Source organism: Eretmochelys imbricata, chromosome 1, assembly GCF_965152235.1.
Source record: "Eretmochelys imbricata isolate rEreImb1 chromosome 1, rEreImb1.hap1, whole genome shotgun sequence".
Taxonomy (NCBI): domain Eukaryota; kingdom Metazoa; phylum Chordata; order Testudines; family Cheloniidae; genus Eretmochelys; species Eretmochelys imbricata.
In genome coordinates, this window is record NC_135572.1 from 276,737,415 (window position 1) to 276,754,243 (window position 16,829).

Genomic DNA, 16,829 nt, shown 5'->3' on the forward strand with positions numbered 1-16,829 from the left:
CTTTAGACATTTTGCCATCTTTTGCTCCCCTCCCTCAAAACCGGGGATCAAGAGAGCTGTAGCTCATCTATCAGAGTCCTGGGAGATCAATACACAGCTCCCTTTAATCCAAAACGGAAGAGCTAACAAAATATGTAGTATTTCTAAATTAAAAAAATAAAAAGTTTTTGAAATAAACCAGAGACCAGTCATCTTCATATCTTCGTTAAGAGTTCTGTTTTTCCAAAGCAGGTATGTTTAAGGCACTCATGCTGACTACTATACAAGTTGGCATATTGGTTACCAGTAACTTTATGCAGAATTTTAACATTGAACCACATAAGTAGGCAGTGATGTTATGCCTACTGCAGTCCAAGCCCTAAAAATACTCATGTTTTAGTAAAATAAACATGAATGAGATTCAGCTAGTTATTGTAGCAGAGAGAAAATGATGCCTGTTATACCAAGAAAGTGTCAAGTACTCCAATTCAGTTTGCTCATCTGGAAGAGGATTCAATTACAGACTATAGCTAATGTTTTCATCCTCACTACTGTCCCTAAGTCTTTATAGCCTGTGTTTTGAAGAGGCAGGAAATGAAGATGAGCGAATATTTAATGTTATAAAAGGGGCTTTCAGGTACCAAAGAATCTGAAGTGACATTTTACTATTAAAGGTTGGCAGCAAGCCCAGTGATTGTATAAAGTGAAGCATTTAGCTTAAGAAGGCATATCAGATGTGCCTCCCTACTGAAAACACAACAAAGGAGTCAGTCAGAATGTACCTGCTAGCATGTTCCAATACAGAAAAACTCAAGACTGGAGAGTGACATGCTCAACGACAAAAAACCCCCAAATGGCTGGCACTGTCATACACTATACACCTTGACCTGGCTCCCAGCATAGATACTACTGTTAAATAAATGATCGATTGTCAAGTTTCACATAAATGGTAGGACAGGCCTAGTTTCAAGACAATAAATGGCAACTGGATATTTTTTATTATTATTTAATAGAGCAGTTCCCCAGCAGACTCCTGCCCAGAGTCATAACCAGACTTTTAAAAAGTATATATGTTTTTAAGATCTGAAAATTTGTCTATTTTTTACAAAACGGATTCCAGGAAATTTAAAAGGCAATACCATAGAGACCTTAGGCGCAGAAGTCGGGTGTAATCATTCAAAGCATTCAAGTAGGAATATGGTAATATAAATATTTGAAAAGCATTTATCATCATAAATGTTCAAAACAAAATTGATAACTCATTCCAAACTAAAAACTGAGCTTTATAGCACATATTTCCCTGAACAGAAAAAAATATACGTAACCTTCTCAAATATTTCTAGAGGCATGAAAGCTTTTTCCTTGGTTAGTTACATTAGAAGACTTGCCTTTGATTAAATTCCTTTCTTTCCAAACATGGAAAGTATTACATCGGTCCACTGTTAAAACAGACAATATGTTGCAAATTAATTCTGGTATAACGTGTTTCAACAAAGCCTAGAGTATAAAGGTGTTGAGGTGACACTGAGTTTAATAGTCATCTCCTCTGCTGACAACTTCTTTGCATGTTGGGCGCAATAATATGGTATGCTCAAACTGGGCGGTATATGAGCCTTTAATATCGCATAAGGGAGGATATGGATCCACTATCCCCAAGTCACACAGGTTCTTCAGAGCCATTAGATATTTACTTTCTCCCAGACGATCTAGCCATCTGCGGCAGAAGGCAAGAGTGCCAAAGTTTTCATTGATAACATTTAGCAAATGTTTTGCTCTTGGAAGCCTAGAAGAAAGAATGCACTGAATTAACTGCGAAGAAAAAAAAAAGGTACCACCAAGAAAGCATTTAATACAGAAATAAAATCCATGTAAAAAGATAAATGTGGGGGTGTTACACAATTGCAAAGCCAGTGATTTTGATGTCTTTTTCACATCACCTAAGGTTCTGTTCAAGGAGAAAAGTTAAAACTTTATTTTTCCACTGAAAAATACAGCTTTCAAAACAAACTAAAAATGCTGCTGCCCTATTAGCTCAGGTTTGCAAAACAGAGGAGAAAAGGTTTGAACTCATGCCTACCAAGCTCGCCTCAATTCCGGAGAGCGAGATGAAAAGGATAACTTCAAAACCTAGTTAGGCTCATTTACATGCCAACATAATTAAGCATAAGAGTTTTTTTTTTTTTTTTCCCAAGAAAGGAACTGTCAACAGAATTATTCACTTTGTAAATGACAAGTATTCCAAGTCTATCGTCCTGAAGTTTCTAATTTACTAAACTAATTTGGGATTAAGCTTTGACACCGGTAAATATCACTTTCACTTCTGAAAGTCAAATGATTTGTAAAATCTGTTAACAAATGTGCAAAATATGTATAATCTTCCATTTTTGTTTTGTCAAGACAGCTAAGAAGTGTACAACTTCAAAACTTAAGTATTTACAGACATGAGATTTTCCTTTTGCAACCTTAATGTTAATACAAAAAAGCATATAATGCATTTTACATATATACACACAAAACACACGGACACTTACTTCTAAATGTTGTGGATGCAGTAAAAAGACCTGGAAACAGTGCTGTGCATCTAGTGTACCATACTGTTACTTGCTATATTGTGTCTCTTACTCTGATTACCTGTGCTTCAAAAATACTTATCTGTTTCATTTCTAAAAATGCCATGTAATGCAATCCCAGTGAAATCTGGAAGTTAGCCTAAATTATTGGAGCACTTCATTTTATCTCAATGCACTGTTCTGAGTTGTTAATTTTTAAATACTCAAATATCCCAGCATCCTCAGCAGATGACGACACTAACAGTTTAACCAGCTCTGTTCCCAAAAAGAGATTTGCTTGTGCTACTGAACCATAAGTCACAGAAGCTCCCGGAAGGAAACAAGAAAAGCATCCGGGGTAGAGAGAAGAGGGAATTGTGAAGTTACAAAAAATATTTATTCTCTCATGTATGTATGTTATGATAGGAATATAGACTACATTTAGAGGGCATCACCTTTACTGATTTTTTTTTTTTGCTATTTTCAAGCTCTGAGGTAAGAACTGTGTCATCCTGTGTGTGTGAACAGAGTCTAGTACACACACACATACACAGGTTTCAGAGTAGCAGCCGTGTTAATCTGTGTCCGCAAAAAGAAAAGGAGGACTTGTGGCACCTTAGAGACTAACAAATTTATTTGAGCATAAGCTTTTGTGAGCTACATGCATCCGATGAAGTGAGCTGTAGCTCACAAAAGCTTATGCTCAAATAAATTTGTTAGTCTCTAAGGTGCCACAAGTCCTCCTTTTCTTTTTACACATATACATGTACATATTACAGCGCAGGTCATAAAAGCATCATTTACATTAGTCTTTTCAAGTCCCTTGAAAGATCTGATATTAGTTAAGAGGCTTTGCTGTACCCCAGCCCTAACGAAAAAAAGTGACAGCTTCCTCCAGTGCAGTAAAAAGAGCTTCAAAACCAGATCTAACCTTATTGGCACGTGCCCAACATCAAAATTTTTCATATAATGAGAACATTCCATGTCATCATGAACAACACCCTTTCCTGTGCTACCAAAGGTTTCTATAGCATATATTTCACCTTCCTAAAAGAAAAAAAAAAGACAAGTGAACATTATGTAAATACATGAAAAGTAAATCAATAGGCAAACGTTGAAACTTCTTGTATAATTAACACTTTAAGTCTAGCAAAATATGAACAGCAGGCAAACGTACATTACAAGGAATTAAACATGGATTGGTTCTTTCACTAAATAGCACCCTCAAATCTCTGAAATATTTAAAGTAAACTATGTTTCAATAACTCTTTAATTAACGTTAGGCTGGTCATGGAAATATTCCTTACTCCTTTTCTGCAGGGATCATCTATAGTGGTAAGATGACAGTTAAATCCTTGCCCTCTTTCTTACACTGCTAACAAGAAAGTCAGTATAGATAACAATTGCACTGGTGCTTTTTGTGATGAGAACATGTCATGACTGACCCAAGTAACTTCTCATAGGCCACTAAACATCTGTCAATAGTAAGTCACCTGATCACTACTGACCATGACTGGATTAGAAGCAGGGACCTAGAAATAAAATTAAAGGCTCCTTATCCCAGTACCAATCTTCTAAACAAGCCCTTGCTTTCTGATCCTGTTATTCCATTTAAAAATTAGATGCAGATCAAAATTGCAACTGGATGCGCTTGACACCTAATGTAATATACTTATTACCTCTGTGCTTGGAACAACTTTCCTTAACTTGTGCAACCTGTCCTTCAAAATGCTTCTTAAAACCCATCTTTCTGCCAAACCTAGCTAACACATACCTCCGATTACAGTTTACAAACATGCCTAACTGTTTTGAATCTGTCAAAATTAGACTGCAAACTTTTCAACTAAAAGCAACATGTCCAGCTCTGTTTGCAAGGCATCATGAACAGCTATAATACTACAGAAATAATTCCCATGCAAAAATTCACTAAAAGGATTAATTTTGTAAATACATAAAGTTAAATGACCAATAAGAACAAAGTCTGTTAGTTTATAGTTAAGGTTCCCCAATCAACCTTAGATGACATAATATTAATGCTCCTCATCTTTACCATAAAGGAACCTTTTTTATACCCAGTCACCACACTGCAATGACCTCTTCTGAAATCCTGATATGAAGCACAAACCTTCACCCTCACCACAAATACAGATTTACTAAGCACATCTCAGGGGTCACCAATGCACACAATAACTCTTCCCTTCTCATACACACTTCAACAACAAGGAACACTTGTGCTGTATTTCTTATCTTCCATGCACATTCCAAAAACAACTTTACCTTATAATCAAAATTCCACTAGAAACTGGACAGCCTAATCTACTGGATCCACCGTACTTCCAAACGTCCAAATTCTTATTTTAAGTTCATCCTTTAACTTTAGAATTCCTGGCTCTTGTTTTCCTTCTGAAAACTACAATATTCTAACAGTATTACTTAAGTATATGTATTCACAATTTTAACTAGCATAAGTCCGTTTTATTACAAGATCCCAGAACTTTAATTTCAGAAAAGTGACTGGTAGCTGGAATAGTGGAGTCATGAAGACGAAATGCCAAGCTCCAAAATGATGTTCAATATTTCACAAAAATTGTACTATGCATAGCAAAGTCAATTCCATTATTTTCCATGTGGGCACAAATACTACACACTTGGACAATGCAAGAGATAACCTTTTCTAAATATGTCACCAAAAGAAAACTAAGTGGAAGAGAGTTAAATACTTAAGATCTCTCAGTGTACCTCCATTCTTGTTGCTTCTCCTCCCTTCACAATGGGCACAGTTTTTCCAGCATGTATCCTATATGGCCCAATTGAATGTCCATTCAGATTGCGAATTGGTTTCACTATTACAGAAAACAAAGTAAAATATAAATAATTAGGTAAGTCACTAAAGGATGTTTAACCCTTCAATGCCAGTGATGTTAGCCCACACGTGGAGTACTGGAAGCGAACTGAAAGACCCATACATATTGCAGAAGGAACAACAGAAAATCACTCTGTTCTTGTATAGAACCACAGAACCACAGAATATCAGGGTTGGAAGGGACCTCAGGAGGTCATCTAGTCCAACCCCCTGCTCACAACAGGATCAACCCCAACTAAATCTTAAATGCTATTCTTTTATTATGTTCAACCACAAGCTGTTGGTGTTAGCAAAGCATTAAGGAGGGGTTCTCTTCATTGGGTTCTGAATATCTTTATCCAAACCTGAATCCTACTAAACTTTTCAAAAATATCACACCACATCTCCTTAAGATCCAGAATAACCCACAAACGGAATTTTATTTCCATTTGATGTGTTCAAATTTCTCATATAATGCTGCTCAACTGTGTCGCCACTCAAGCACATCTGTTCAGGGACTATGTCTCTTTACCTGTTCCTTAAAGCATAAAGGATGCATTTGGATATTACATAAATGTATAAATAAATAGTTGTAATATAAATTTCAGCCAGGCAAGATCCCAACTTATTGTATATATGGAGTAATGGCTTTATTACTATGAGTGTCATAATTCAGGCCTTAAGGAAACTACTTAATAATTCTAACCAGTAGATATTTATTTACTATGTATTTTGCAAACAAGAATTATGAAAGGCTGTTCTCACTTTTCACATCTGAGTACAGTAAATGCCAGATGTGGTGCTTTTGACAGTGTTTGTTGAGTATAAACAGTGAGTTCTCAATCATTCAGGGAAAAGTTCCTTTAGGATACAGTTGAGGAAAGTGATCATATGAGTATGTATAATGCAAGTTACTTGTAACACACACTTATACTACCACAAGCAAAGATCACTTCAACAGCTAGGAATAAAGTAGGATTTGTACAAACACTCCCGGGATAGCTATTTCTACATACTCTAAAGGAGAGAGCTTGCCTTGATATGTTTTGCCATCAATTTCGACCTCATAGGACTCCATAACTTCTTGGATGGCTTCACCAACATCACAGAGACGAACATCTATTCCAGCACACTGAAAATAAGAGATAAACAGAGAAAAGTTTGAAAATCTATTATGAGGGATTTAGCTTGTGTTTAAATTTCAGAACCCAGTAAAAATTAATTTTCATAATTAGTTTACCTTTATACCAGTATTAGTAGCATCTTTTACTGCTTGTAATAGTCTATCATATTTTGGATTGAATGTAACAGTAAAAGCACAGTCAATAATATGACCTGAAATCAGAACAAGAAATTAGATTCGTACAATGTTTCCATCCAATGAAACAATCCAACAATATCATAAGGAATCATAAGGAAAAAACCAACCACTAATGTGTGTTCCAAAGTCTATTTTGCAAATATCATCATATTGCAATACTGTAGGATCTCCAGCATTGGGAGTGTAGTGGGCTGCACAGTTATTCAGAGAACATCCAGTGGGAAATGCAAGACCTGCATTTAAACCATTTTCTTTTATCAGCTTACGTGAGCAGTCTTCGAGTTTTTCACTAGGAAAAGAGAGATGTTTCTATTAAAATCACACAATGTACTAAGACAGTTAATTTTAAAGCACTTGTTTACAAATGTGAGAACATACAAGACAAAGAAAAGCATTAGCCTAAACATTTAATTTCATTTTATTTGTAACATACAATCAGGAAAAGGTACAGAGCCGAAAAGTAAGCCCAGTTAGTAATGATTTAGTTCCTTATTTTATTCTAATCTGTTTTGAGACTGTTTAATTCAGTCCTGTGTTTGACCATATTAATTTGTTTTCCTAATGTTTTTACTCAAATTTGAAAGAAAGAATATACTTTGCAAAATATATTTAACTAGTCAGGGACACAATATTCACAATATAAATTCTGGGCAAATGAAACTGATTTATTTTAGTACAGTTACTTATAGCACAGAGACTTTATAGTCTCAGAACTGTTTAGTAATGTGATCAAACAGATTTTCCAACTACTCAAAAAAGGTAATTCAATCAAAAAATAATATACTATTTCCATATATTAATAGCTAAGGGGGTAAAATTAAAGCTTGTTGCATTATGTATATTTTCTTGGGCCTTGCCTACACTGGTTTACTTAGCCACTGGTTTAGCTACAGTGATACAGCTACATCAGTGCAAGCCCTCATGTAATCCCAGCCCTCTGGTGTAAACAGTGACTCACATCACTGTAGTTTATCCCACATCCCAGTATCAAATACCAAAGACTCAGAAGAAAGATTACCTGGATAATTATTTCTTTTTAACATTAACCCTGACAATCAAAAGTTTTAATTTCTGAGCTCCCAGGTGAGAATGTCACAGAAGGAGGATTGCGCACTTGCTTTTCCAGCAGAAGCATGACCAGAATGAAAACGATGCTAGTGAGGAAGCAGTAATATGCAGGAAAGATAATGCTGTGGGGGGTACGTGTATACATGCTAGCTTTGTGCCTCTTTTCCCATTCCTAACAGTAGACTGCACCTATGCCGCTCCTACACACAGTATTTTACTGGAAATGCTGGCAGAAACTGGGAAGAGATGCTTGTGACACTATCCGAGTCACATGCTGCTTCTCCTGGCACCCTGAGGAAGTTTTCTGTACAAGAACAGCAGAGGCACAGAACCGAAAAACATACAACTCAGGTGCTAAAGTGAGAAACAGATAAACACAATGGTCAAGTTAGTATGGGAACTCAATACTAAGAACTCCACTGACTAAAGAAATGGTGCTGATGGACTCTATAGACAAGAGGAAATGAAAGGAATAAATGGGAGACATTGAAAGAACCCACCAAAAAGTACCCTTAACTCAGAGCATACAAAGTGCAATCAAATTAAGTGAGACATTTTGACAACCCCCCGGCTACAAAATGTAGTTTTTATAATAGTGTCTTTCAAGAAAAATGTCTTTATCCTCACCAGATTTCTATCATTGTCATTCCAGGTTTGATCCAGCTCATAACATATTTCCTCACTTGTCTGTGTGCCTCAGCAGCCTCCCGAAAATCATTCCAAATCTCTTCACTGGCTTGATCTAGTGCTTTCTTTTCATCGCTTGTAGTTCTCCAAGCAGCAGTTCGCCTTTAAAGTAAACATGATGTACAAGTGTTAAAATTAAAACCACCACCAGTCATCACCACAGTATTTATTAGAACTCTGATCTGAGGATTGCAAAATGCTTACACAGTCACTTAATAATTAACTCTCAATGTCCCTTTGGGGTATGAAAGATACTTATTTTTGTTTTAAAGACTACAGGAGGCCCACTAAAAAAAAAACTCTAGGCACCCAAACAATTAATTAGACTTACAATCCTATATGATCATCCAGCAGTGAAAAAAATCATACCCAAATAATGAATTAACTCAGTCAGCCAGTAAATCAACCCCCCTTTAGTCTCCCAGGAACTTATGCTCAACTTTCCCCCAAACTCCATGAAATAAACAGTTTTTGTGACATCTTTTAGACTGGCAGGTCAGAGACCATTTAGAGCTTTACACGTCATGATCAACATCTTAAATTCTATCCAGAGACTAAAATAAACCCAGTGCAGATCTCAGAGCCATGTGCTCTCAGCAACATGCTCCACTCAATGAGTAAGGTGCTACGTTCTCCATTAGCTTCAGTCCTTAAATGGTTTTAAGCCGTAGCTCCATGTAGAATGCACTACAACAGTCTAATCTTGAGGCTAGAAAGACATGAGTAACAGTTTGTAAGGACTCCTTCTGAAAGTAAAGTTGCATTCTTCTGCCCCATTACAGATGGTAAAAAGCCAGCCTGGTTACTGCTGAACTATAAACATCTAGTAGAAGCTGAGGTCTGATGTTTAGCCAGAACTTGCAAACTCTGATGACTGGTGGCAAATGTACTCCCTCAAAAGGGCTATTACCTAAGTCATCTCCTAAATCTGCTTACCCCAACCCATCACCACCTCCTCATCTGGTTGAGGCTCAGCCAGCTCGATATCATTCATCAGAAATTTAGGTATTACTTCTCCCATCACTGTAACAGCCAGCTCGGGGGTGGGACACAGCAGAGTCACACAACAGTTCAAGAAAGGAAGTGAAGAAAAATACTGCAGCTACAGAAACTGTCTATATTTCAGAGTAGCAGCCGTGTCATAGTCCGTATCTGCAAAAAGAACAGGAGTACTTGTGGCACCTTAGAGACTAACAAATTTATTTGAGCATAAGCTTTCGCGAGCTAAAACCCTATATAAATTCACACTGCAATTATTACAACTGGAAGTTAGCCAGAACACCCTGATTCTTACAAATATCACTACGGGGTCTTTAAATAGACAAGTAGTTTGGACTTCAGTTTTATGCTATTGAAAAGACAGCACTTTCAACAACATCTCATCCTATTCCGTCCTGGAATGGAACCCCTCCAAAAGAGAGGGAGGGGGAGTCTGTAGGTAAAAGAAAAAGCCAGAGAAACAGTCAATGGGAATGGGGAGTGCTGTTTACAACCACAGGTCCTGAAATTTATCTGCCAATGAAATGCACCTACCTACACCTTCTCCCCAATAACGAGTTTTTAAATACATCAGAGGAAAAAAACAGCTCTGAGTACAAAGAAATCTCTGAAGTTTTTTTTTTTTTCAGCTAATAAATAAATAAATCAAGCTTCCTGCCTCACAGGGCCTTGACTACCTCTACCAAATTCAGATCCACCGACTAACACAGTGACATTTCCACAGTATTTCCTTGCTTTTCATTGACGTATACAGAACAGAAAAGACTATCTATCCCTCCTCAGGCCATATGCTACCAGCACTCCCAGCTATCTTCGAGACACCACTGACTTCCTGAGGAAACTACAATCCATCGGTGATCTTCCTGAAAACACCATCCTGGTTACTATGGATGTAGAAGCCCTCTACACCAACATTCCACACAAAGATGGACTACAAGCCACCAGGAACACTATCCCCGATAATGTCACGGCAAACCTGGTGGCTGAACTTTGTGACTTTGTCCTCACCCATAACTATTTCACATTTGGGGACAATGTATACCTTCAAATCAGCGGCACTGCTATGGGTACCCACATGGCCCCACAGTATGCCAACATTTTTATGGCTGACTTAGAACAACGCTTCCTCAGTTCTCGTCCCCTAATGCCCCTACTCTACTTGCGCTATATTGATGACATCTTCATCATCTGGACCCATGGAAAAGAAGCCCTTGAGGAATTCCACCATGATTTCAACAATTTCCATCCCACCATCAACCTCAGCCTGGCCCAGTCCACACAAGAGATCCATTTCCTGGACACTACGGTGCTAATAAGCGATGGTCACATAAACACCACCCTACACCAGAAACCTACTGACCACTATTCCTACCTAAATGCCTCCAGCTTTCACCCAGACCACACACACGATCCATTGTCTACAGCCAAGCTCTACGATACAACCGCATTTGCTCCAGCCCCCCAGACAGAGACAAACACCTACAAGATCTCTATCAAGCATTCTTACAACTACAATACCCACCTGCTGAAGTGAAGAAACAGACTGACAGATCCAGAAGAGTACCCAGAAGTCACCTACTACAGGACAGGCCCAACAAAGAAAATAACAGAACGCCACTAGCCATCACCTTCAGCCCCCAACTAAAACCTCTCCAACGCATCATCAAGGATCTACAACCTATCCTGAAGGACAACCCATCGCTCTCACAGATCTTGGGAGACAGGCCCGTCCTTGCTTACAGACAGCCCCCCAACCTGAAGCAAATACTCACCAGCAACAACACACCACACAACAGAACCACTAACCCAGGAACCTATCCTTGCAACAAAGTCCGTTGCCAACTGTGCCCACATATCTATTCAGGGGACACCATCACAGGGCCTAATCACATCAGCGGCTCATTCACCTGCACATCTACCAATGTGATATATGCCATCATATGCCAGCAATGCCCCTCTGCCATGTACATTGGTCAAACTGGACAGTCTCTATGTAAAAGAATAAATGGACACAAATCAGATGTCAAGAATTATAACATTCATAAACCAGTCGGAGAACACTTCAATCTCTCTGGTCACTCGATTTCTGACCGAAAAGTGGCTATTCTTCAACAAAAAGACTTCAGAAACAGACTCCAAGGAGAGACTGCTGAATTGGAACTAATTTGCAAATTGGATACAATTAATTTAGGCTTGAAAAGAGACTGGGAGTGGTTGAGTCATTACACAAATTAAAACTATTTCCCCTTGTTTATTCCCCCCCACTGTTCCTCAGACTTCTTGTTAACTGCTGGAAATGGCCCACCTTGATTATCACTACAAAGGGCTTTCCCCCCCTCCCCCCCCGCACCCTCTCCTGCTGGTAATAGCTCATCTTAAGTGATCACTCTCCTTACAGTGTGCATGATAAACACCCATTTTTTCATGTTCTGTGCGTATATAAATCTCCTCACTGTATTTTCCACTGAATGCATCCGATGAAGTGAGCTCTAGCTCACGAAAGCTTATGCTCAAATTAACTGGTTAGTCTCTAAGGTGCCACAAGAACTCCTTTTCTTTTTGCGAATAGTAAAACACTGGAGTTCTTCTTTAAGCTGGGCAATGCTGTCATGACAGAAAAATTTAGAGATGTGTCACCATGGACTAGGAAGTCCCCTAGCAGAAAGTAGCTCTTAGTGGCAATAAGATGTGAGGGCTGGCTCCACAGCCAACTGTCCACCCTGGTGCGGAGATGGAAAGAAGTACACCTGCGCCTCACTGATTTTCAGCTAGCATATGGTCCCTACTCAGATGGTGTAAATTAGAGCAGCAGAAGTGATGCTTCAGCTGACTCACTTTGGGGTGGGCCAGCCACAGAATCAGGAAGCTGTGACTGCTGATAGTGCCCTCTCTTGTGCCATGAAGAATCTCAGCACAAGAGAGAATCTAGCCTAGCAATTGCTACTTCTGCAATGAAGACAATTTCCTGAGTGAAAATAAGGTTCCCACAGCAACAGTAACTATCCATTTATGTGTATGCATATATGGTCCTTTGTTACATGTGCAACAATACAAAAATACTATGTACTGTGTGTGTAACGAATGCTAAAGTTACTTGATTGATATTCTTACTGTATTTGTCAAGCAGGACCACTGCCCAGCATTTTGTGATTAGTAATGATTCTACTGAAGTGTCAAAATGCAAATGGACAAGTTAAGTGTGGTCTGGCAACTTTTCAGACATTCTACTAGATTCTCAATTTAAAGCTGCATTAGCAGCTTTTTGTTGTTTCCTTTTTATCCACAGATACATAAATATCACAGCAATGAGTGCAATATAAGAACCCACAAAAAAACCCAATCATCATATGAAGCATTATCAAATGTCTTTCAAAGAAATGGAACAAAAATTTAACAGTTGCTTGCGTATCTAATTGGGATCTTTCATGCTCTAGGGGACAGTGCACTGGACTCAGTCAGGATACTAGGATTCTAATCAGATGGGCCACAAGCCTGCTTGAGCAAGTCATTTCACCTCTCTGTGCTGCTGCTGCATCCCCTCCAATCCTTTGTCTATATTGTCTACTTAAAACTATAAGCTCTTTGGGAAAGGGACCTCTAGACTCTATTATAATACAAACAATACTTAATGAGTTATATAAAATCTGTTATACAATTAGCTTTAATTGCTGTGCAAGTGACCTGTCAAGATACTGTTAATGTGGCAAACAAAGCATACTAACAGGTGCTCCAAGTTCAAAACTCTGTAAAGGCCATATAAGTGATCTGGATATTTAGTCAGGTATGAAATTCTCCCCATCTGAATGCCCGTGAGGTCAAACAGGAAGGATAAACATTTTTTAAAAAATATTTTAAATTATTGGGTTTTAATTAAAAATCTACTTATTTTTGTTGCTAGTCCTTCAGCAATTTAAGACTATAAAATGGGAAGAAAGTAAAGGTGGATCTTCTCAACTTGTTTATATGTAATAAAGTTTTTCCTACACTTAAAAGCCTCATCTATGTTGAAAAGACAAGTGCAGAACCACATTAACATCATTACTATGAGAATAATGTGAACACAACATCGATAAAGCAAAAATCCTAGCAAGTAAGACCATCTTCTGATATACTGAACTTCTTTTACAAGTCAAGAACACTGCAATGCTTCTGCCAGGCTCTATTCCCCCATAAGAATTTGCAGTTTGAAGTCAACGGGATTTGTACTGCTAAGTAACTTAGGTGCTGCTGAAAAATCACTCTCTCACACTTACTGGCAGGAGCCTGTCTTTCAGCTCTTATTCTTGAAAATTTGGGCCTATCTGTATAAATGCACAGTAAACTTTGTTAATGTATTGAATGTTTAACTTTTGACTGTTAACACTGAAGCAATTTTGTTCTGAAGTGCTAAAGACTGGGATACTAAGATAAAAGTAGTAAAAATATAATTTTTGTTCCTAATCCTGCAAGCATTTATGCACACACTTAACTTTAAGCACAAGTAGTCCCATTGAAGTAATGGGATTATTTGAGTCAAGTTACATATCTGCTTGTGTTTTCTTCCCCCAGGATCAGGGCCTTCATTTTCAATATTCTGGTTATTTATATCAATTTTGTAAAATTAAATTAAGATACCCTACCAGCATTTATAAAATTTAATTCATTATACACTTTAATCTAAAATTGCAGTCACAAATTTTCAAATTAGTTTTACAAAGCTTCAACCTCAAAAAAATTGTTCCAGCCTGCATGCAAATTAATGTATGTACAAAAGCTCAGAGAAATCCATTTTGCCACGTCTTCCTGAAATTCAGGGAAAACAATGTATTTAGGATGCCAGACATGCTGTTTTCAAAACTCCATAACTTAGTTATTTCAAAATCCAAGTGCCTTGAAAGTAAAGATAAAAGTCTTCAGACAGAACTAACAAAAGCCAAGTTTAAAACTTAAAAACAAAGCCACTGTTAAATCAAACAAAAAAAATTCATCATCTGGTAGATTTCCCCCCCTAACTTCAATTAACCTGTTTTGCTCTATTAGTTAACTCTCCACACACAAAACATACATTCTAGGTCGCAATAAGAAAATCCAGTCCAAAATAAATTTTTGAAAAAGTATCTAACAGCAAGGGTTAAGAATAAAAGTGCAAAATCACGCTTAAAGAGTCAAAGTCAGCTTGAAAATCATATTTTCATAACAAAATTCTGTACCTAGATTAGAGAATATTCTTTTTTTCAGTTTGCTGTATGCATTTGGCAACACTGCATATCACATCAGTTTCCCTATTTTGCTAATATTCAGTTGTTGTTCTTATTGCACACACTAGCATGAGGACATCACTCCCATGCACAGCTCTGAGAAGAGCTCACATGCACTCTTCACCACAAGCTCTCCAGGAGTGTTTTAACAATAACAGTGGCAAAGATTAAACAAACTGAAGCATCAGCAGGTAGGCACATAGACAGCACACTTATTCCGCGGCACATGCATTATCCCCCTGGGAAGAGAGCCATATCAACAACAGCAGAAAGAATCTTATAAAATTAATTTAAATTAAAAAAAAAATCTGTATATGCCCTTTAAATGGTGCTCTATCAGGCAACCAAATTATTTTTTGATTACTCAACTAGAAAACATTTGAATTGACAGCATTTCTTTAAATACCATATTATAGGTTGCTACAATATGGGAGATGTTCCTGCTCCCAAGGAAATCAAAGGAAAAAACTCATTGACTTCACTGGAAGCACGAGAAGACCTATGATCAAGAAATAATCTTGCTTCTTATGTATAAAATGAAAATAATTACCTGTTATGGGAAATGTTCTGACATGTACTTTATCTAGTTCAAAGCAGATTTAAGTTATAGCTAACTGCTTAAGCCAGAAATGCCAGATCAGCACTTGGATTTTAGAATATCTAAATAAAAAATAGGAGTGCAATTCAAGAGTAGATTTGCTGAAAGCAAACTATGTAAAGGAACTATTTCTAGTTTAGCAAGCCTTGCTCCTCTTCAATAGCAGATTGTTTTAGGTACAAAAGAGATGCATCACTAAAATAGCTTTTACAAATAGTCATATATAAAGGCTAGAGAAAATTGACCAAAATACTTATTTATTGATTCTTCAATACTTGGCTATATTTCACAACTCAACAAATGATAAAACAGGATGCCATTTCTTAATAAATTAGAAATGTTGTCCAAACTTTTATAATCTGTATTCTCTGCGTCAGTCTGTATGTAAATCTGTATCTAGAGATTTAATTCCTGGAGAGTGGGAGGGTCATTTCTCTTGGGCCATCAATTCATATGCTCTGGGTAAACCCTATTATTTGTATTATCTAGTATGCTAAAAACAACTTAGGTGAACAAAGTGGTCATTTTATCAATAAATTTGAGCATGTCTCTGACCAAGGCTGGTAACATTCACCTCCACAGAGGTGAATCAAAAGCTATATATGAAGTGTGCCTGGTTGGTTCTTCCAATGGACATAAAGAATCTGTTTACACTGGAAACCTAGTAGTCCTCCATCCTCCTACTCTAACTGGATTAACAATAATAATCCCTTTTAGGAAACCCTTTTATACCACGAACTGAAGTGAAATACCTTATTCAAATGACTTTACCTTGATACTCACAATATATTCAGTAACAATAAGTCTCAGGGTTATAGGACATATTGAACTCCTATTCATACCTATGGTGCTTGTTATATTCTATATTAGTAATAGCCATTGGCTGTGCACAGCCACTACAAATGCTTTTCAAAAATTAGAATTAAAAAAACACGAACATTTCACATTATATGAAAGGTAAGCATCTCTTAGAAGTGAGCAACGCTATATGAAATACATACTTCAGTAACCCCAGAAAAGGCACTTTGCCTTGATGAAACAATCTATTCTTTTATGGATAATTCCCAGGCAGTTTTACAAGTCATATAATTTGTCTTTAAACCACAGTCTTTTCATACTTAGAGTCACAGCAAGACCTTTCACAATATCTAACAAATATATAAAATACAAAACTAACAATGATTGAACTACAAAACCTCATAATCACAGGTTATTAAAAACTTGCAAAAGCATGGTGAAAGAATTACCAGTGAGAATACATGGAGACACAGATCTCAGTCCTATTCGATTAGGACATTATGCTTATTTTGTTATCCTGCACAAATCTAAGAAATTCAGTTCTGCACGTTGAACAAGACCATATGGACCTGATGGCCTATCTCCCGAAGGAAACAAGGAGCCCAAGTTATTTACTCTAGCAATGTTTAGATCTTTTCTTCATCTTTCACACTGATTCGGGAAATGAAATGGCCTTATAGGAACCAGAGGATACTGATAAAGTTTCAATATGATTGTGTCTACCGAATACAGACAAAAAACTGTGTGGTTG

The 16,829-nt window shown here is 37.3% G+C and overlaps 1 protein-coding gene across 1 annotated transcript in view; it reads right to left on the reverse strand.

Moving 5' to 3' along the window:
* Nucleotides 1-969: 969 nt before the first annotated feature.
* Nucleotides 970-16,829, reverse strand: part of METAP2 (methionyl aminopeptidase 2) — a 36,976-nt gene continuing 21,116 nt past the window's right edge. The window contains exons 5-11 of the mRNA XM_077832073.1: nucleotides 8,387-8,548; nucleotides 6,799-6,980; nucleotides 6,611-6,705; nucleotides 6,406-6,502; nucleotides 5,268-5,371; nucleotides 3,460-3,575; nucleotides 970-1,762 (exon numbers count right to left, since the gene is read on the reverse strand). Of these exons, the coding sequence (XP_077688199.1) occupies nucleotides 1,510-1,762; nucleotides 3,460-3,575; nucleotides 5,268-5,371; nucleotides 6,406-6,502; nucleotides 6,611-6,705; nucleotides 6,799-6,980; nucleotides 8,387-8,548 (1,009 nt within the window). The 3' untranslated portion in view covers nucleotides 970-1,509. The remainder of the gene's footprint in view (nucleotides 1,763-3,459; nucleotides 3,576-5,267; nucleotides 5,372-6,405; nucleotides 6,503-6,610; nucleotides 6,706-6,798; nucleotides 6,981-8,386; nucleotides 8,549-16,829) is intronic.